General features: G+C 36.1%; 1 protein-coding gene across 2 annotated transcripts; it reads left to right on the top strand.

The window, feature by feature from the left end:
- Positions 1-43: 43 nt before the first annotated feature.
- On the top strand, positions 44-21688 carry LOC127841973 (uncharacterized). 2 transcript variants are annotated; one of them, XM_052371182.1, is made up of 5 exons: positions 45-3205; positions 3821-3976; positions 6684-6957; positions 9164-10948; positions 17629-21688. In XM_052371182.1, exons 1-5 carry the CDS (start codon positions 2636-2638, stop codon positions 18381-18383), a joined length of 3540 nt encoding a protein of 1179 aa, XP_052227142.1. In that variant the 5' UTR covers positions 45-2635; the 3' UTR covers positions 18384-21688. The 2 variants fall into 2 exon arrangements, with proteins under 2 accessions (XP_052227143.1, XP_052227142.1); XM_052371183.1 differs by lacking the exons at positions 6684-6957; positions 9164-10948; positions 17629-21688 and adding an exon at positions 5214-6654 and having other exon boundaries at positions 44-3205.
- Positions 21689-22717: the final 1029 nt, after the last annotated feature.

The raw sequence follows: 22717 nt of genomic DNA on the forward strand, positions 1-22717 counted from the left end.
TCCACAACATAATAAGGAATTTGGGAAAACTCGCAATGAGTGAGACTACAAGGACACACAAACATTCGTGTCCTTTCTATAAGAAAGAACTCCATTTCGTAAGGATCCTCTTTTGTTCAATATAGAAACTGGTGTCACACCCTCAGAAAACGTGAATGTACATAAGGCTTAAAGTGTTGGGGATGGAATTGTCCAGTCTATGATGGGACAAGATGCTTTTGAAATCACATTTAAACGGAACAAAAGGGCGGTTACTCTGGACGCTGCACCGCGGACCAAGACAGATGACGTTGTGAAAGTTGATCCACAATTACTGTTTCAAAGACTATCTACAGCAGCCCAGAGATTTGCTGATGACATTCCGAGTATATTTTCATATGAGCTTTGTAGTGTACCATTTGCATTGTTTGATACTTCTGGACTCATTCGAAAGTCTCAAAAGTTCTTACTGGCTGATGCAATATGAAAACTTGGTGACTGTAGTGCATGTGAGGAATCTGACACTGTAAACTCAACTTATGTGCTTGATGGTGGATCTCTTCTTAATCATTTGCCGTGGAAGTTGGGAATGACATTTGCTGAAATATGTAAAGCCTATATAAGCTACATAGCTGGAAGGTATTCCAGTGCAGTGATTGTGTTTGATGGTTATCTGTCAGGACCAACAACAAAAGACACAGCACATATCAGGCGAACGCATGGTGTTGTTGGATCAAAAGTCTAATTTACAAAATGCACTTCATTGGCTTCACGAAAAGAGAAGTTCTTGTCAAACCCAGAAAATAAACAGAATTTCATTTTCATGTTGGGAACAGAATTAGAAGGACACGGATATCGTTGTGTTCACGCTGTCCATGATGCTGATCGGTTGATTGTAGAAACCTCTCTCAAATTAGCGGAAACATCAAATGTAACCATTATTGGTGAAGATACGGATTTACTTGTACTTCTGTTACATTTCTATTCACCCAGCAGATCGGTATTCTTCAAGTCAGCAACCAGTGCTACAGCCTCCAAGGGATTGCGAGTTTGGCATATTCAGAAAACAAAACGGGTATAAGGTCTCAGCTGTTCCCATATCCTGCCTGTAATACATGCCCTCACTGGATGTGATACTACCTCACAGATGTATGGCATAAGCAAAGGAGCGGCACTGAAAAAGTTTTTGGGTGATACAGATCTTGTTACACTTGCGGAGACATTTATAGAATAGTCCACTGAAGAAAGCATATTAAAAAATAGAGAAAATATACTTGTTATTCTGTATGGTGGATTGGATGAGGAAGGGTTAGACATGTTATGCTTCAGGAAATTTACGCGGAAGCTAATGACAAGTACTACCCATGTGCAGGTCCAAACATTACCACCTACCTCTAGGTCGGCTAAGTATCACAGCGTGCGCTCATATTTTTAAGTCCAGGAGTGGATAGGAGCTGACCCAATGGGCCAACTGAATGGGGTTGGGCTCTTAATAACGACAGACTTCTACCATTGAAAACAGATTTGCCGCTTGCCCCAGAGAACCTTCTTAACATGATTAAATGCAGATGCAAACGAAATTGCGATTCTAAAAAAATGCACATGTAGAAAAACGAACTTGAATGTGCAACTGGATGTTCAGAGTGCCAGGGTGTTAGTTGCACTAACACAACATGTAGACGGGATCAGACGAGTCTGACTCAGACTTGGAATTATAAGAACCTTGTTTAACATTTGTGTTAAAGACTTTATTACATGCGCCTGATACTTGTGGTCAAACATGAACGTAATGTGGCAGTCATATATCTTATTGAGGTTATGTTCGTTGCCCCACTCACTTCTTCATTATTGTATAATGTTTAATGTATATTTATCTCGCTTTAAATACATGCACAGATAGCCAAAGAATATATTTTTATATTATTTGCTACTTTTTGTGTACCGGATTATGTTCAAATATTGAAATGAAACTGCTCTTCTGAACACTATTAAGCAGTAGCAGGCAATTTCAATCTGAAATATTAAGTGTTTACCTAGTAAATATTTTCATTTTTTTACAATATTTCCCCTGCTTAGATTTTTCTAGATTTTTTTTATTTGATATGTAATAGATCCTAGATGGTAAATTTAAAGGTTTCTGTTCTGTTGCAATTTTTTAAGGTTATGGCTATTTTGGGGATATTTTGACTGGACTACGGGGGCTTGACATGCGCTATAAATGAAACAACAGCGACACACCCTGGATTATTTTACCAATAGACAACCCGTAGGCTACTGACAGTACTCTTGAATAAAAAAAACAAGTCAATTGGAATGTCCTTTTTGCATTGATTAAAAGTTATTGGTAAATTGATGTTATAATTGTTTTCATGTTGCTTCATTTTGAATCCGTATTTATTGTTTCTTACATTTTAACGATCAAAAGCCGGCGGCTACCTAGGTCGCTCTTTCCAATTATTTGTAGTATGTATTTCCTTAAAAACAGCATGCATACTTTAAAATAGTTACCAAAACCCATCGAATAATTGAAATTGTTTTTGTGTAATCTTAAACTGCTTATACTTATCGATATTTGTGTTTTAAAGATGATGATAGAGCCACAACGTGTTTCTTCCGAACGTTGATTTCCTTCGACGATGTAGCTAAATAAAACATCATGGCGAATCTAGCCGATGTGTTCACTGAGTCGGAAAGAACGAACTGGCTGAAGGCATTGCTTGCAATTAATATTGCAAAGTCTGGCCTAGAGCAGTTCGCGGAGAACGAGGCTAAAACTCTACACGGCAATATATACAACGCAATTTTGACAAGTGGCGCAGTCGCGTGTACTGGCTGTCAAACAGCAAACTTGCTGAAATGCCCTTCGTTGGGGATATGCAAAAAACGTGGAGCGCAAGGGCTATGCACATCTGTGCATGACACCGCGTCCAAACAACCGCGACCATGTCCTGCTAATGTTTGCAATAAAGTCCTTAACGAAATTGCAAAGCAACATAAATATCACAATCCTTCGTGGAAAAATACAGTAGCGATTCACTGGGCATCAAATCCATGGGAAATTGCCAAGGCTTATTTTCCTCCAGAAGGTTACGCTGAAAAGGCGTCGGCTCAAGATACTGACTTCAACGGCATCATCAGTTTTTTTATGAACTGTAAACACTTCGATAACAAGTTTTCGTTCCCCATAGCTCCAGGAAAAACACATCCACCATGCCTTTTAACAAAGGTAAATATATGCGATTCATATTTAATCTATCATTTTGAGTAAGTCCTTCAAAAATACCACAATAAAAATGTAACATAGCGTCCCTGCGTTGGTCTGCGAAGTCAAGTTTACTGAAATCAGCGGTTGTTTCTTTTCACTGAGAAAGCAACACATGCTATTGTTGTGCAATTGTTATGTCAATGTGGCTTTTACTTTGCAATCTTGGACTTATATGTTTGTAACACTTCTTACCAATCAAATGTTGTTGTTTTTATGAAAAGGCATAAGTGGATAAATTAAGACCGCTTTATGTCTTTCTTTGTTCTACAGTGGAAAACACGTTTCTTTAGAATGAAGTTATATAACATATGCATTTTTATTAATGTTTGTTTCAAACAAACTTTATTGTCTTAAAAGTGTATTTTATCTCACAAATGTGTTCATGAACACTATGAATATAATATAATCGGCTATTTTGGAATGTTCACGCAAAGTTTGGAATGCAGTACTGTTGACGGTAAAAGTCACAAACTAGCATAATTTCATAAGGCAATACTAACCTCGCATATGATTTTAGGCGCGAGCACAAACTAGCATAATTTCATAAGGCAATACTAACCTCGCATATGATTTTAGGCGCGAGACATAGGAAGAACTGTACGTCATTCGTCTACGTGCAATGTCACAGACACAGATCTTCAGGGCATGTTCATAACACTGACAAGCCTGTTGACTGACCAAGGTCTAGCAAACGACGTTGCTGCGCAGGAGGCTGTTAGGAAGCTAGCAAAGGTATGTTATAATCCATAGTGGCGATTCAGCCTATATATGTGCGTTTATCAGACATGACATAAAGTACACGTAGATGTTAAACATACAGCGCTGTTGATTTATGTGATTATTAATAAATAATAGGTTCGCATAGGAAAATATATTGTACAATATGATCCTTCATATATGACCATATAGATATGATATATTTTTTATGACTTATTTTACAATTATCGTATTATTCGTTGAAAGCCAAATTTAATATAATGGGCAGCGTCGCGACAAAACCGACCTTAATAAATTTGATAACGTTATTGGGAAAACCAGCTTTAACCGACCTCATGATTTTACCCAAGAAGTATTTCAGTGTTTGGTGTAAAAATAGCTATTTGCGGAATTGTTGTGATGTTTTGAATAACATGATGGACGAAGAAATGGATGTAAGTATTTGGTTGTTCATGATTGCAGTTTTAGGAACGTTTCTGTTTGAAAATTGTTAATTTCTATTGGTCTTATAACATGAACCGTCTGAAATGAAAGCAAAATAAAATGTTGCAGATTTGCTCAATAGCAAGTAGAAATGTAGTAAACTTTTTTCTATCCAAATCAAAAGCCATGATAGGTATGAAATGCGTTATAAAACTTTTACTTTCTGTACATTTGTAGTTTGCAAGCATGTATTTATCATGGATAGTTAAATAAATACTAACATTGCTTAAACGAGCAACGAAAAGTGGTGCACGTTGTTATAAGAAAAATATGATTATCATTTGAGTTTTGACATTTCAAAATGATCGTTTCTTTGTTGTCATCTAATAATTATTGTTTATATATGACCCTTATTGTCCTACCAGGTGTGTGTAATGTAATGTATGCTTTGAAGCGCTATGAAATTGATTGTCAGAAGTTCAATTCCTGTCTTCGGAACATTTTTATTAACTCGTAATATTTGTCATTTGCAGATAGTTACATGCGAGTTATTTCTTATTTAAATAATATTGAATTTTAATCCCGTTACCATACCTAGATTTAATGCGATTTAATAACAAATTAAGCGCTTCAATATCACCTGTAAGCAAAGTGCAACATGTTACAATGATTATTCTTTAAATTATTTTTAAGTGACTTAATACCATGCGATGTAAATTAAAGTTAACATTTATGTTATAACTCTTATTACAGTACATCCCTTAAAAAAGATATAATTGTATTAAGGATTCGGAAGAATTTATGAGATTGCTATTTCATTTTATTACAGGTTTTGGAGAGTGTTCTCTCGCAACATTTTGAATAAACACCCGTTTTGACACCATTTGCTTCACAAGAGCTCTGTTATTCGCCGAACGGAAATGATGACATCGAGACAGACGATGGTCCACATGACATTATTGTAATATTGGAAGGGCGTGTTCGCGATTACTTTTCTCATCAAGAAACAGTGAAGAAGATAAAGGGAGTGATGCTGTTGATGATTGAGAGGATTTCGCACCTGGTAACGACGCAGAATTTTCGAAAATACAGAAATTTTGCTCTGAAGGGTCTGGCTGCAACCGTGAGTGCCCTAAAGCACTTAGTGCTGAAAAGGTGTTCGAACACATTCTCAACGTCAGAGAAATGGAGAAAAGTGATAAAGATCTTTACCTGATGGGCGTATTGCAGAACGACAGAAGTTCTGGTGTCACCAAAAGAGGAATGAAAAGGCAGCGTAGTAGATACACATTAAAATTCAGTGGACAAGTAGTGTTGCGAACAATATTTTGTGTGTGCTATGATATTGGAATAACTGCACGAAAAGGTATTATGTCGCACACGTTAGAACATGTGGTCGTGCCAAGAAACCACGGAAACATGGGCAGACGTTATTAGCATGCACAATGCTTCGACGACGTTCAACGTGGTGTGGCATATTTTCTATTGTAAGAGCCTCCAGAGACGCGACAGCCATGAGAGTATGCATATTGAAGGATCCTGCATTCCGGTTCGGGGATGCTGGTAGACCTGGTATCGTTCACGCTGCCGGATTGAGCAACGCCAGACAACACGACCTGCATAAAACTGTTCGACCTTACGTTAGTCCTGCGTTTCAGAACTGTTTGTGTCCTGAGCCACAAGAAGAATAACTTCAGAAAAATGTATTTGACAAACACTATGTTTAACATTGTTTAATGATAAAAACGCGTGTGTTTCATTGTAACGTTGTCAAGCTTAATCTTCCTATCCATGCTGTTCGACCGTTGCTAGACAACAAAATTTAATTATTGTACTTTTATTTTTTTATTTTACTATTTATTAAAATATGTATAAAAACGTAATGATCGTATACGACGTTAATTATTTATTACCGCCTTTAACATATTGATATAGCGTTAGCTCGCTTCTGAGCGCGTCTAAAATGATATCGACGTCAGCATAAAAATGGAGAGCTTTAGTGACCTTACGTCATCGCGCATATCTTCGGCATCTTTTTCTCGATTTCAAATATGTTTGCACCAATATTCTACACATAAAATATACTATTAAATTTAATAAAATACTGAAAATAAAAAACTTTGTCATAAAGGCCGGTTTTTTTCACTACGCGGCCCAAATGTATTACTGAAGGGTAAACGGTAAACCTAACAACGCGATCTATATACTCTTCAATATGTATCAATATTTAAATAACATTATAAATGTAAAATCGTGTTTGTTATGAACATGTGTTTAAATACAGTCTTTGTCTGTATAGCTACAAACCGACGTTCTGAAGCTAACAACGGAGGAAACCATTAATTTGTTAGAATCTGCACGAAATGAACTAAAGAAAGTAGAACATATAACTAAAAATATAACTAAAGCTATGGATGAGATGCGTATTTACATTGAAAACTGTAGAAAGGATCTCAATGCACACACAGACAAATGTAAGATGGAACTTGATGAACACACGGGCAAATGTAAAGAGCACCTGGAGAAACATCGTCAAAAGTCTACAGAAACAGACTACACTGAAGCTTGTAAAGGTATGTCCAGCCTTGTAAATGTATTACTTCCGATTGCACGATAATGTAAGTCGCCGAACAATATCACCAAGCTTATTGTTCTAAGCATTCAACATTTGTGTGAAACGCGATCAACTTTCAAAATATTCGCTATTATTTAGTTGCATTCTTGAACATCAAACCATTTATGTAAATGCTAAAACGTTTGCAAACTGCAAACAATGTTTTGATCATGTGCGCAGGATTTAAACGATATCCCCATGTAAAATTTATGTACCAAAGTGAAGAACATTCCATTATTACTTCACACAATTGAAGTTCAGTACTTACCATTGTGCAGTTTATAAAAAATGAAATACTACTTTGTGATATGACTGTATGATATACATGTATGCTTGTTGAGTCGTGCGTAATTTTCATAAAGTTGTTACATCACAAATATTCTATAAATATATGACTATGAATCATTATAATCATAATAATAAATCATTGGCCTTTATATTTAAACCCCCACAAACGCAGTTTAGTGGGGTATATAGGAGTGAACTTGTCTGTCGGTTTGTTTGTCTGTCGGTCGGTCCGTATTAAGTGTCCGCTCTCTAATTCAAATTGTTTTCACCCGATCTTCACTTAAGTTAGTCAGATATTGTATCTAGATGATATCTAGGTCAAGTTTGAATATGGGTCATGCCGAGTCAAAAACTTGGTTACGGGGTCACTTTTTACGGGTGTATTTTATACATTGAGCATGGTGTCCGCTCTCTTATTTAAGTAATTTTCATCCGAGCTTTACCAATATTGGTCAGATGTTGTAGCTAGATGAATAGGCCAAGTTCGAACATGGGTCATGGTAGGTAAAAAAACTAGGTCACGAGGTCACTTAGTGCTTTTTAAAAATTAAGCATGAATACCGCTCTCTAATTAAAGAAGTTTTCATCCGATCTTCACCAAACATGGGCAGAAGTTGTATCAAGATGATGTTTACGTCAAATTTGAATATGGGTCATACCGGGTCAAAAACTAGGCCACGGGGTCCCTTAGTGCGTTGTAAACATTCAGCATATTTTCCGCTCTCTAATTCAAGTAGTTTTTATCCAATATCTTCACCAAACTTGGTCACAAGTTTTATCAACATGATCTCTACGCCAAGTTTAAACATCGACCATGCCGGGCCCAAAACAATGTCACGGGGCCACTAAGCGCTTTTTTTTTAAATACGCATGGTGACCGCTCTCTAATTCAAGTACTTTTCATCCGATATTCACTTAACGTGGTCAGAAGTTTTATCTAGATGATATTAAGACCAAATTCGAACATGGGCCATGCCAGAGTAAAAATTAGGTCACGGGGTCACTTAGTACGTTTTACACATTCAGCATGGTGTCCGCCCTCTAATGCAAGTAGTTTTCATCCGATCTTCATCGCACTGAGTCAGAAGTTGTATTTAGATGATGTGTAGGTCAAGTTCGAACATGGGCCATGCCGGGTAAAAAACTAGGTCACGGGGTCACTCAATACGTTTTAAACATTAAGCATCGAGTCCGCTTTTTTGCGAAGACAACATGCAAAATATTCTGTGTCGATGCGGCATGTGGGTGTATTCGTCGCGTCTGTGACAAAGCTCTAGTTGTCGCGTGTATGCAAATGTTAATCATTCACAATAATACTAAATACTCGATTGTGTTGATGTGTCAAGCCGCCATCTTGAAAATAGGTTCGTGTGAAGTCGTGCGGCTTTTCCAATTTCAAGAATTGCATACTATAAATAGCCTTAACATTGACATTGCAGAGGTGGTTAATTTCTTGTGTAAAAATGTCAACATATGATGTAGTATTAAACATACTCATAACGAACGGTTTTTTGTTACTTACTGACACTATGTAAACAATTTAGAAAACTGGAAACATGTTATTAGAGTTCTAATGAATTACAATATTGACCTGATTTTGCTGCATTTTCTATCAGCAAACGATGATGACCAGGTCATGTTGTTTTCCCTTAACGCTCGCATAATTTGGGATTGTTATATCACGTGATTTCAAGCGAGATCTATGATCACAGCTCAAAAACAACCCCCGGTTCTACAAGAACCTACCATACAAATGATCATTTTATGATCAACACTGCTTATAATCAGATAATCAATTAATCTTACCTTATGATTTTGTTTTAGAAAATTATTTAAGCAATCTCAGTATATGAATACATTCTGTCTTCTCTCTTCAGTTTTTCGCAGACGGTTGATGGCACATTACGATTTCACTTTTAGCAATATTCCTCTTTCGAACTTGGATCAGAGTCTTGATAAGCGTATAGTAGATATATACGCAACGCCGAATATACACCGAATTCAAATTGAAAAAGATGGAAAACGCATAAAACATGAGCAAGTACGGACATACACAGATATATTTTACACAGATCGTGAGCCCAATCGACGTATATACCTACAAGGTGAACCCGGCAGCGGAAAATCTACATTTTCAGCTAAGTTAGTTCATGACTGGTCCCATGGAATCCAGCTTACGTCGGCAACCCCCAGTAAAATTACTGCATTTGATGACGTTTCAACAATTCAAAAATTCAAGTTCCTATTTTTCGTCGCATTGAGAGATTCGAAAGATCAGGCAGATGTGACGCAGATGATAAAGAAGCAACTTATTGATACAACATATTCCGAAGACGAACGAGCCGATGTGTACAAACTTTTCGTACAAATAATGAACACTGAAATCTGCTTCGTAATACGGGAAGGTCTAGATGAATGGGTGTCTCCTGATGGTAGAAACCTAGCTGAACCTTCCATGGCTGGATTTCAGAACGACAAGTGCACGGTACTAACGACATCTCGACCATGGAAACTTGCTGATGAACGTATCAAGAATTCGCATATCGAAAATCTTTTTGAAATCAAGGGGATTAGTGATCCGTATGCATTTAGTGAAAATATAATTCGATGCCTAATTGACCACTCGAAAGATCTTAAAGAAACTTCGATTAAATTGCAGTCGTTCGTGGAAGATCGTGAGCTCGAATCATTATTTTCTTCACCTATGTTGTACACGCTTGTCATATGTACTTGGGTAAACACATTTGAGGAGGAGGAGGAACATTTTTTTGAAGAATCGTCACGGTGTGCACTTTACACTACTCTGCTTGAAAGTCTTTGTAAAAAAGCCAACAGTACGACTGGTTATTTTAACGATTCAAACCCGCCACCAGTGCACTGTTTTTCTAGCACAAGTTACCTTCAGCCAAACATTGAACACTTAGATAAGCTAGCAGAAGTAGCTTGTAAATTGCTTTTCTCTTCTGAGAGAGAATCGTCTATTGTTTTCAGTGATATAACATTATCCAACTATTTTTCTCCGGATGAGCTCAAAGTTCGCAAGAAGTTTGCTCTCAAGGCAGGGATATTAACAAACAGGAAACATAAAAGTCGAACAGGAAGATCCAACTCATTTGTCCACAAAACTGTGCAGGAACTTCTCGCAGCATATCATATCGCCTGCAATACATACGTTATTGATGACGTCATATCGAGATACCTTAAACTCAAAAATACATCATATCTCGAAATATCGCAAGTTCTCATATTTCTGTGTGGAATGAACATCTCTGCTGCGAATAAATTGTCGGCTTTGATGAATCAATATGACCTTAAACATTGCAATAGATATAAGTACGATGATGAAGATTGTCTGGATGGGGATCCCTGTGAGTTTCAGCGTATCATTGAGTCTGGAATCAGTGAGGCAGTAGCCAACAAGCAGGAAGGCATACTGCTGAAACTTAGTCACTTTTATATTGATGAAAGCAACATAAGAGAATTACATGACATATGGCCGACAGACACGTGCAACGTCGAGGTCTTAATTGTCAGTCTTGACATGAATGACTTTCTGAGTTCACCTGCACTTGGCGAGTCTGCAACTCATTTTGAGTTTAACCTGTCATCGTGCCAAACTTTGAGGAAATTGTGTCTATGGGGCAGCGGCATATTGCTGAGAGGTAAAATACACAAATCTATACGATATACAATACATGCAACTAAATGACATTTAAAGACTACGGTATCGTGGCCCGTGATATGTTAGTTTTAACAACAAATACTGGCATCGATTTCAGTCTTATAAATTTGTTGTAGATGCTAGATTTAGACTGATCTTAGGTACGCGTTCTTTCCGTTAACTGAATAGCATTAAATCACAAGACCACAGTTGAAAACGTACATGAGCGGAAATCATTTCGTAACGATTCGTTCCTTTTAACTGTATGTTCCTAATAATAAAGTACATTGGTTGAATTGTTGTAAGAATGGACCAAAAATGAAAATATTGTGTGATTATTGAGTTCGTTAAAATCTGTCTCAGTGAAACTTTTATCAATAAAATATCATTTTCTGAAAAGCAGATTGTACATTCAAGATAAGCCGATACGTACCAAATATGTTCAAGTAATGCTTGTCCTTCCATTCACAGCGCAACGCAAGTATTAACATAGATTAAGAAGATTAATCATGTGATCATTGTATGACCTATCAACGAAGACCTGGACTTAGTCTAAATTGGGGTTGTAATGAATGGCATCAGTCGTTTCATTTATAGCAACGTGCGTCAAAATTTCAGTTTAAACATATTTAGTTTAGCTCTGTTGCATAGAAGCTTAAAGCTTATTTGAAAAGCTCTATAGTCCTTGTTCTGAGAGCGGGACCTATATCACCACTGCATAATAATATTCTATTTGGTTCCTAAATGAAAAACACATACTTTCTTAAGTATACAGCTAGATATTGTGTGCTTAAATATCTGCTTTAAGCACGTTATCGGCTATGGAGATTTGACACTAAACTTTGAAACAAAAATACAATCAAGTTCTACCTAAATAATAGAATGATGATGATTTTTAATAATGCCGATACCATTGTTGATACATTTTTTATAATATAAGACAACGCCGTTCCTACACTGATTATCAACGTGAATATTGCTAAAAGAAGAAGTTCATGATATGTTTATATAAAAATAATGACGAACTTGCGAGAATATTTCACAAGATGGAGTACGTTTATTGCAACTTGTGAGATCATGTACATGCCATGAAATCAATATCAGTGATCCGTCGTCGTTCTCCTAATTGCTCACTGGGCGTGCATCTATAAAGAAGATTTAACACGCAATTCATTATCACATGCCTTGGGTTCATGCCTCCCTCATCTCAAGTAACAGCTTGCGTCGTTTGGCAACCTCTTCAAATTCCGTTATACCGGTACCATTAAGGTGTTATAAGGCATCGTAAAGATATAGTTTCAGTTACTTTTTAACAACTTTCAATGACACCCCGTATTTCTTTTCGGTAAAACATCTTGATTCTTTTTCGGGCCCCACGTCGGGTAAACTTTTAAGTGATACTTTAAATAATTTCCGGACTCTGCTCGATGCTACAAAGGAAGGCTGGTGAGGGGAAAAATACGCCGTCGGCAAATCGGAAGTCTATTGGTCTCTTTTTGTGACTGAGATGTTTGTCCTATCCGTCCGGACCAAGAATAAAAGTCACTGTCTGAAATCGGATCGTCACACTTGTTGACCACGTTTTCGCGTCCTCACCCTTTGAATCCAATATTTTGAACTCATAATATAAGGTATTTCGAAATTACGATTTGACATCTCAAAATTACTATTAAATATGACAGAATAACAATGCGACGTGACGAGATTTGTTCTTTAACATCGCACACCTTTCAACATTCAGTATGCGATGCAATAATACGAGAGCACAAGACTACAGAGTGAAATCGCATTATCGCGTCATAAACTCACACACTCGTATTGTGATTTAGCACTCAACAGTTCGGACATGCAAAAAAAACGATATCCGTTAAAGAAACACCGTATACATTGACAAAATAACTCTCGAAGACATATCCGGTCAAAAATAAATACTGCTCCATTACAAGCCCAGTCTAAACTCATATATATATATATATATCATCCTATTATGTTTTGTTTGTATTTGTCTTTATTGTAAAAATATATTTCATTGTTGCTGTTTGTCCGTGTGGCCTCTTATCATAATAAATCTACCTGTTCATTTGTCATAGTGGCTCATGGTACATGACAATTATTTATGTGCTTAAACTAAAATGGTATGCAAAACCGTATGTCACTTATCAAATATGAAACACATGTCTATTATAATAACACTTGCTTAATATCTCATATTCGTCTGCTTAGTTTTACAGTCACACGCGTTGTGATACTTTACTATTACCACTATTCATCATAATTGAAGTCACAAATTAGAAATACGTTCAGATATCTTTTGATCGATGCTTGAACTGTATCAGTTAATATTAATACGACAATATTGCGTGCAGCATTTTCAAAAAGGAGACATTAATACGTGCACGAATGTTTATAATATGCCAACTAGTAAAATTTTTTATTAATTAACTTTATAATATTACACAAAATGTGTTCTATTTGTTCACCCCAAAGGCGGTCGATATGAAACAACACGGCCGATACGGGAAAAGGTCGGCCAATATGAGATTGAGCCAATCAGAAACCAGGAAAACTCGGCCCTGTATGATAATCTAAAATTTCGACAATTTTGGACGCCATTTTGAAGTTGTATGCTTTGTTTTGGTGCAAAAGTTTAAATCTTTAAAGGTCAATTTTAACACTTTTGGAAACTTTATAATATGAAAGATAATTGTTTGAGATGCGGAATAAAACTATTTGCAACAATTAAGCGTTACGACTTATGCCATAAATCACCAGGTAAATCTTCCAATAACGCGCCGTTTTCTAAAAGTTGGACTGACTTACCTCCCTTGCTGTGACGTCAGAGCTGTACATCCGCTATTTTTAACAGCGTTATTTATGCCGAAACGATCAATTGCATTGCTATTACATCAATACTTTTATGTTAAATTATGGACTTTTCTGATGAATATGATCATTATGAAGATGAACTGCATGAAATAAGACCGTTTATGTACAGTACACGCCATTTTATCGATTTAAAAAATCTCAATTAGACAAGACTCCTTTCCCCAAAATGGCTGGAAAAAACCCCTATAATGTTCGTTATTAGATTGGTTATCATATATCTAAATTATTGTATTTTTTGTAAATAAATGCAAGTGAACGAAATCGTATTATTGTAACACATAATTTAACTTATAACAATAATTCTAATCATTTACACCCATCGATGTAATTACATCGATGCTCTAACTGTTCATCGCGCATGTTTGGTCTAGTTCGTAATCTTTTCCACTTAAATGCATAGTGCAAATGTAAAGTTCAATAAAATTTCAGAGGACAGAAATCATACTACCGTATTTTTCGGGGGTAAAGACGCGACTTTTTTCCGAAGCGTCTTATAAATGGACGAAAATGAAAAACATAATATCCTAATTTTTGCGAAAATCCTTGTGTACTCCTCCACGATAAAATCGTAGTCAGTTAGATCTACAGATGATAGCAACCGGGTGTAATCCTCCTGGAAATCGTGCTTTCCACGCATATATTATCAAAATAGTTTTTCAACACGGAAAGCTTTTTAACAAATTTATATTTAATTCATTACAAATACATTACAAATATAAATGTTTTGTTGAATTCACAAATAAGAATACACATTTATAATCCGAAACACACTTCTGATTGTCTTCTCTTAGCGCGCCGTTTACAAATTCAATCGTCAAATAAACATTCGGGATTGTTAGCAGATATAAACAGAATATGCCTTATTTTCCAAATTTCGATGTTGTTAGCCTTTTAGTCGTTGATGCTTACAGGAAACCGTGCTCGCAGTGCTTTTCGCAGTTTGTACACGGAGTGTCTATTCTCATCTAGAGTCCGTGGTTTGTAGCCACGACGAACCCATAATTGATTTTTAATAATTTCACCATATATGTCTACATGTCGAATTTTATATTAAAAAATTAGGCTGCGACCATTTTGATTTGTCGGCATTCTGTTTCATTTCAGACTCCATGCAGTTCTCAGATCATAATCTCTGTGATTTATTACTCTAACTTGTTAGTTTCTGACCACGCGTGCTACTGAAAGTAGCCAGCGGGATTGTGATTTATGGCACAAAGAAGCACTGAATGGCTTCGACCAGTGTTTTTTTTTATCTCTAAATGTAAGATAAGCACGTGCAATATCAAATATTATGTTGGTCAGTACAAACGTTCTACCGAAAACCGCAGACCGCGTTTCTGTTTTATTGCCCAATCATGCCCTGAACATCCAATATCCTGTGTATTACGACACACAAACTTTAGATAAGCACGTGCCGTCTGTCAAAGCAATGATTTTCATAGATCAGTAAAAATATCAAAGTAACTCACACAGTGAATTCCCGTATATGATCTCGGAAACGAGACTTGCTTAAAACGTTTAAAATAACGATATTTATTGTCAAAATAATTTCTAAAAGCAAATGAGAACCATCCAACATACATCATACACAGACCAAACAAAGTATAAATAATTTTGACAATTTGAATACAAACATTGAATTGTATACGATGATTTTTTGTGTGATCAGTGAACAGTACAATACAAATGTATGCAATTGAATATAATTTTTCAATAATGAACGAACTAAAAGAGTGTACCGATACAGCGTGTTTGATTTTTATTTTATTCAAAGGAATTGCCAATGGCAAATAATTCGCGAGATACTCCGGTACTTAAGTTGATATTCATTACGAAACTTTTAATCGAACTTTCATCAAATCTTTAAATAGAAACATATGCCGAAATTGGTTTGATACTTTGGAAAAAATAGAGAAAGTTTGTTTTTAGGAATTTGAGCACTGTTTCTTTAATATTTACCAGAAACGGAAATCGGCCATATACGGAATTATCATTGTTTTGACAGTTGACATCCGATGGTAATTGTATGAAGTATGAAGAGAAGCTGACGAAATGTTGACACAATCGCGCAGAAGTAAATATATCAGCGTATTATCTGTATCTGTTTCTAATTTTCGTTAATTTTAAAATTATTTAATATTTGCTATAGTATACAATAAATATTTGTAAATATTTTTACTCGGGTAATCTGTGGATCGATGCCGAAGCAGAAACAGACGCGGCTGTTTTTGTTTGGAGAAAACAGTTTGTGTTTGGAAACATGGCTAGCACGATTTTGGTGCACCAAATCTTTTTCAGTTTTTTTGTCGTTCGGAAACTGGATAAGAATCACATTATTTTTTCCAGAACGTGATTTACAGCGAAAGGCCGCACAGATAACCATTTTCCCTATCACTGTGAAAACAATTTCACGAAAATATCAATACAAACAGAAAAAAATAAAACCCGAATTCTGATCTATCGCTTATCTTCTTAGCGGACGCGAAAATGCATGTTCAGCTCTGACGTCACACAACAGGGGAAAACAGAGGAGATAAGCGAATCAACGCTTTGCGAGTTACTATCATAAAAGTCAACAAAATCATCTTTTTCAGGTTAAACACAACACGCAAACGTTATTTTCCCGATAATTTAATCATATTTCAATGTAATTACCGTTTAATATATTGACTTGGGATTTTCTTTAAAATTGACCTTTAAAAATATAATATTGCAGTTTACCGAAAGGCTCGCGACAAGAATTAGTTGTTTCATACCTTTATTTGCTACAGCAATTTTTACAGTGATCAATTATTATTATTGTCTGTCTTCGGTTATGCTTTGCCTTCAATTGATAAAAAGCCGAGCTCATAAAAAGAATCGATAACTTTTTAAAATATACACATTATAACGCTCCGGCATCCATGTAGTTGACAGTTTTGCACGCGGAATAAATTGAGCACGATTACGAATAGTCCGCTCCCTTATCTGCTGCGGCCTTTGATAATGTCCAATTAACTGTCTTTCCGGCATCGCGGATGAATCAATAATATAACACACATCAGCATGTAAAACCAGTTGTTCGAAAGTGAAATTCAAGCTTTTCTTGCTGAATAATGTTATAAAGTTAATTAATAAAATTGTCGTTAATTAGTTGAATTCATATTGACTTTGTTATTTAGCTTCATACAGCACAATTGTAATTCGGCCTGCGGCCTCAGGCCAATACGGCTGTCTAAATACAATTTTAACATTCAATCAATACAACTAATATAAGTGTGGGTTTCAATTAATTAAAATTCGTTTATATCGATATGAACATGTGCCTCGGACAAACAGTTTGACTTTTAAAGGGACTGGTTAACAGATTTTCGAGTTTTAAAAAATATCATTACATTAATTGGCTTAAAACAAAATATTTGAAATAGTTTTAAATAATAATAATAACAAAGCAAAAGTAATAATAGGAAAATTTGCCTGCTCTGGGAATCGATCCCTTAACCTCTACAAGCAAAAGCTGACTGCACCACGCAGGTTTTTAAAACTATTTCATTGTTAGAATTCTGAATAATGGTTTTGTTAAAGAATCGATAGGAATTCTTTTTTATTTCGATTGATAACCATTGATAACATTATAGATATGTTTCACCTTTGTCTTTTTCAGAAGATTTTTTTGCATGTTTAAATATGATACATAAATGTTTTTTTACTATGTCGTTATTATGAAAAAAAAAGTCATTTTGTCAGACGGTGTACACGTCAAATTCATTATTTTCGTAACCGTTATACATTAAAAACGATTGTGTCAATTTGCAGATACAGCAAGCTCGGTCAGATCAGAATTTCCGATCTGTATTGTACTTAACAACGCAGATCCAGCCCAATGTGCAGACACTCCCCCAGAACTGCCCAGCATAACAGACATTTTCTTTAAACGTGTCACATGTTCCTCAACCTGTCTACACAGTCTGTTCAGCACGCTGTTGGCACTCAATCAGTACGTGGAGTGTACGCTAAAGTGTGTCATAACATCGTGTGTAGAGGGATCAGATATATGTACAAAAGCAGTCATAGGGACGAATTCAGGCGTTCAATTTCACATGCATTCTATAAAGAATGACAGTCCCGGTCTATGGGAGGCTCTTCATGGTCTGAATATCATCAGTCTTAGCCTGGATGGCTATAAAGATAATGGATTTCGTTTTAATCATACAGAACTGTTCTGGAAGTTTCTTTCATCGCTCACACATCTGGAAAGTCTTAGTCTTAAGGTTTGTGACATTCCCAGTCTGTGCAAGGCCCTCCATGGTATGAATATCGATTATCTGAGTCTGAGATTGAGTGATAAGTTTCAAGATTTGAAAAAAAACGATTTAGATTTATTGTCGAAGTCTCTATTGTCGCTTATACGGATGAAAACGCTTAAAATTAAAACGCCTGGAGAAGACTTTCCCGGTCTGTGGGAGGCTCTCCGTGGTTTGAATATCACGAGTCTTAGTCTGAGTAGTTGGGAGACTTACGGGTTGATTGTGAATCATGTAGAGTCGTTGTCGGAGTGTGTAACTTCCTAAAACATCTGACAACACTTAGTATTTCTGTGCGTGGATACAATCCCCTACTGTGGGAAGCTCTCCGTGGTCTGAATATCGAGAGTCTGAGTCTGAAATTTACCAGCGGAGATTTGACAGTGGCTCATGGAGAGTCTTTATTGCAGTCTCTTTCATCTCTCACACAGCTGAAATCGCTCAGTATTAATGCTTTTGGAGACGTCACCGGTCTGTGGAAGGCTTTCCGTTTTTTGAATATCAAGCATCTGAGTCTTGATATTAGGAAAGTGAAACATGTAGAGACGTCGTCAAAGTCTCTATCATCACTTGCAAAACTGGAAACGCTTAGTATACGTGTTTCAAGAAAGAGTCCCGGTCTGTTGGAGGCCCTCTGTGGTCTTAATATCAAGAGTTTGAGACTGTTTCTAATGGACCGGGAAATGTGTTCGGGAGTGAATCATGAAGAGTCGTCGTCACAGTATCTATTATCGCTCAACCTGCTGGAAACGCTGAGTATTGATGTAGAGTATGACATTCCAAATCTTTGGAATGCTCTCCATGGTCTGAATATCAAAAGTTTGAGTCTGACGCTAAGTAACCGGGCTGGTCGTGTGAGAGTGAATAATGAAGAGTCGTCGTCGCAGAATCTAGTATCACTCAACCAGCTGGAAACGCTGACTATTAATGTGTATTATGGCATTCCAAATATTTGGAATGCTCTTCATGGTCTGAATATCACGTCTTTGAGTCTGAACGTTAGGAATGGTTGGACTCATATAGAATCGATATCGCAGGCTCTAGTGTCGTTCACAAAGATGGAAACACTCAGTTTGTCTCCGGACATCTACGTTCGGTGGGAAGTTCTCCGTGGACTGAATATAAAGAGTTTGAGTCTGGATTTTTGGCATTTGCCAAAACACATACTACATAAAAAAAAAACAGTAGAGTTTGTGTCGCAAGTCTTATCATCGCTTTCACGGCTGGAAACGCTAAGCATTAGTGTGGATGAAGACAGTCCCGGTCTGTGGGAGGCTCTCTTTGGTCTGAATATCAAGAGCCTGAGTTTGAGTGGTGGGCGGAGTGGATTTTTGATAGTGAATCATGTTGAGTCGTTGTCGCAGTGTCTAGCATCGCTCAAAGTTAAACTGGAAAAAGTTAGTATATGTGATTTAGAAGAGAGACTTGGTTTGTGGGAGGCTCTCTGTGGTTTAAATATCAAAACACTTAATCTGAGTGGCTTTTATAAGGTGTATAATGTTGAGCTGTTGTCGAATTCTCTATCATCGCTCACACAACTTAAGACACTAAGTATTATAGTACAAAAAGACACTCCCGGTCTTTGGGAGGCGCTCAGTAGTCTAAATATCAAGAGTCTTATTGTCAGTGATAAAGTGAATGGTTTACGAGTAAAACATTGATCAAAGGCACTGTCATATCTCACACGCGTTGTGTAAGTGCGTCGGTAGACAGTCACGATCTGCAAGAGTTTCTTCGTGGTCTGAATATCAAGAGTCTGTGTCTGGGAAGTAAGTGGAACAGTTTGAGAGTGAATCGTGATGAGTCGTTGCTGCAGTCTCTTTGATCGCTCATACAGATGGAAACGCTTACAATATATTTATAAATATGTCGACTAACGGATATCTAAATCATTGACTTTTTGACTTTTACTGTTATCAATTACATTCATCGGAATTGTGAGACCTATTCAACACGATGTCTGAATTCATTCAGAAAGTTGAAAGTAGGTTGAAATTCGGTCTTTCTCCTTTCAATCAAAATAAGTATACCCCACTGTAAGAATACACTGACATCCAACAGTTACTAGAAAACGGAATATGTGTGAATATGTGTGTGCTGTTAATGACCATGACAGCGTTGATGGAAAGGAGTAAAATGAGTTCTTTCGTAACATTCATCTGGACGCCATCAAACAAATTTCAATGTGACTTCAGAATATACCAGCTTTGAGCTCATGAATCAATGCATGCGGCCTTCATGACGTTGATGATATAAACGCATGCATTACGAATACAGGAAACACTATAATAATATAAGTCGACGGATGAAATTGTTTATGTCAAACATTGCATTACAAAGTATTAATATTTTATCAGTGTTAAAGTTCAACGTGTTAGGTATCATATCTCTTTTTTGCTAACATGATCTAAGTCTGATTTATGGTTTGTCTAACAGGCTAGTAAATGATAACTATTTGTGTTATGTATTCCACTAATGATTTTAAGAAATACATTTTAGTAATAAATGTAATACTTACAAAATCATCACAGTTCATTCTTAAATAGTAAATTTAAATGACATCGTAGTCATTTATATAGATCAAAGAACAATCTGACTTCACGTTTGCTATTTCAGCACGAGTAATATGTTGCAAACACAAATATCTTAACAAAATAATTCATTATTTCTATAGTTTACTTTTTTAAATGTTAGTTAAAGAGGAATCAGACTGCGCGTCATATTAGAATTCATCATATACTACTATGGATTTTTTTTTTGGCTTTATAAAAACAGCGTGTTGGGCTCGTTGTCATTATATATGCCAATATGTGTTACATATAGAATACGAACCGTTGGTTAAGTTTAAATTCTTCATTTACTTATACATGTTTGTGTTATTTTGGCTATAGAAATCAAACTGCGTGTCATGTAAGAACTCACCACATACTATAATGTGTTAATTGACTATATGTCAATCAAACTGCGTTAAAGAACTCATTATATACTATTATGTGTTAAATTGCTATATCAATCACACCGTGTGTCCACTTTGGTATTTATAATATATAAGTATGCTTGTATTGGCTTTTGAAATCAAATCGTATGTCATGTTACAATTCATTTTATACTATCAAACGTTCGTTTGGATATAGAATTAACCGCGTGTCGTGTTAGAAATCATCGTACAGCACTATTTATCAATTGTGCTATAGAAAAAAAAGCGTGTTGTGTTAGAATTCATCATTTCAAACATGTTCATTTGGCTATAGATATCAAATTGCATGTCACGTAAGACTTCATCATAAAGCATTATGTGTAAAGTGTGGGGTTAAAAACACTAAATGCTTTGGATTGACCAATCGAGACAAGTGCCCACAAATCTATTCACGGTTTTTGCTAGTTGTGTATGTGATCGCCTTATCAATTACATGTGTCACATCGTTCAACAAATGGCTCTTAGCAAATTTACAAATAAGACATGCTATATATTTCTATCTGCTGATGAACACTGTGCTAATACTATAATGAAATAAATGTTCTTCTTTCTGATTTGTATGATAATTACGATAAAACAATAAAATTAAATTTTGCAGATGAGTTGTTGTTTATCTTTTTTTGACATGATTATTGATGGCTGTGGTCACATTGATTGCGATATATGACAGTTGTTAAAAGACAGGTTTATTATGATATAGATGATTACGATGATGATGACGATGACGATGATGATGATGATGATAATGATGATGATGATGATAATTATGTTGATGATTATGATGGCGATGGTGATGATGGCGATGATGATGATGATGATGTCGATGATGATGATGATAATGATGATGATGAAGAAGAAGAAGAAGAAGATGATGATGATGATGATGATGATTATGATGATGATGATGATGATGATGATGATGATGATGATGATGATGATGATGATGATGATGATGATGATGATGATGATGATGATGATGATGATGATTATGATGATGCTGATAATGATGATGATGATGATGATGATGATGATGATGATGATGATGATGATGATGATGATGATGATGATGATGACGATGAGGAGGAGGAGGAGGAGAAGGAGGATGGTTTTGATGAGAAAGATGAAGACGATTACGATGATTATGATTTTTAATTTTACCTCGATGGAACTTACCTGAAGGAGGCATAGTAGACCGAAAAAAAAAATTATGGTAATGTTGATAATTTTGATGGTGATGATGCGGATGCTGCTGCTGATGATGATGCCTATGGCACAACAAAGACGCTTACAACAAAATTACAACCATTATCAAAGTTGCTTATTGTCAAGAAGTAGGTTGTTTCCTAGCATTATTCACCACAGCAGTACACACAAGGGCTGTCCCAGAATATCGCAAACAAATTGCATAGCTCTGTTATTGCGTGCATGATGTTGTGTTTATATTAACTGATATATCATGTAGAAAATGAACTAAAGAAACTATTCTCTAACGATAATTGCTAAGTAATAAATCAACATGGATACCATGGACCGACGCATGTAGCATTCGTGAAGTTAATATTTATAGTTCAAATTATTTATATTACTTAGAGGTTAATACCTCGTTGCATGAGGGCCGTAGGCC

This window comes from Dreissena polymorpha, chromosome 8, assembly GCF_020536995.1.
Source record: "Dreissena polymorpha isolate Duluth1 chromosome 8, UMN_Dpol_1.0, whole genome shotgun sequence".
Taxonomy (NCBI): Eukaryota; Metazoa; Mollusca; class Bivalvia; order Myida; family Dreissenidae; genus Dreissena; species Dreissena polymorpha.

Bases quoted from the DNA above. Each gene is read 5' to 3' on its own strand.
- LOC127841973 (XM_052371182.1), top strand. From the start codon at position 2,636: ATGGCGAATCTAGCCGATGTGTTCACTGAGTCGGAAAGAACGAACTGG. The intron at 3,206-3,820 runs GTAAATATATGC...ATATGATTTTAG, and splicing joins CACCATGCCTTTTAACAAAG to GCGCGAGACATAGGAAGAAC. The intron at 6,958-9,163 runs GTATGTCCAGCC...TTCTCTCTTCAG, and splicing joins CTACACTGAAGCTTGTAAAG to TTTTTCGCAGACGGTTGATG.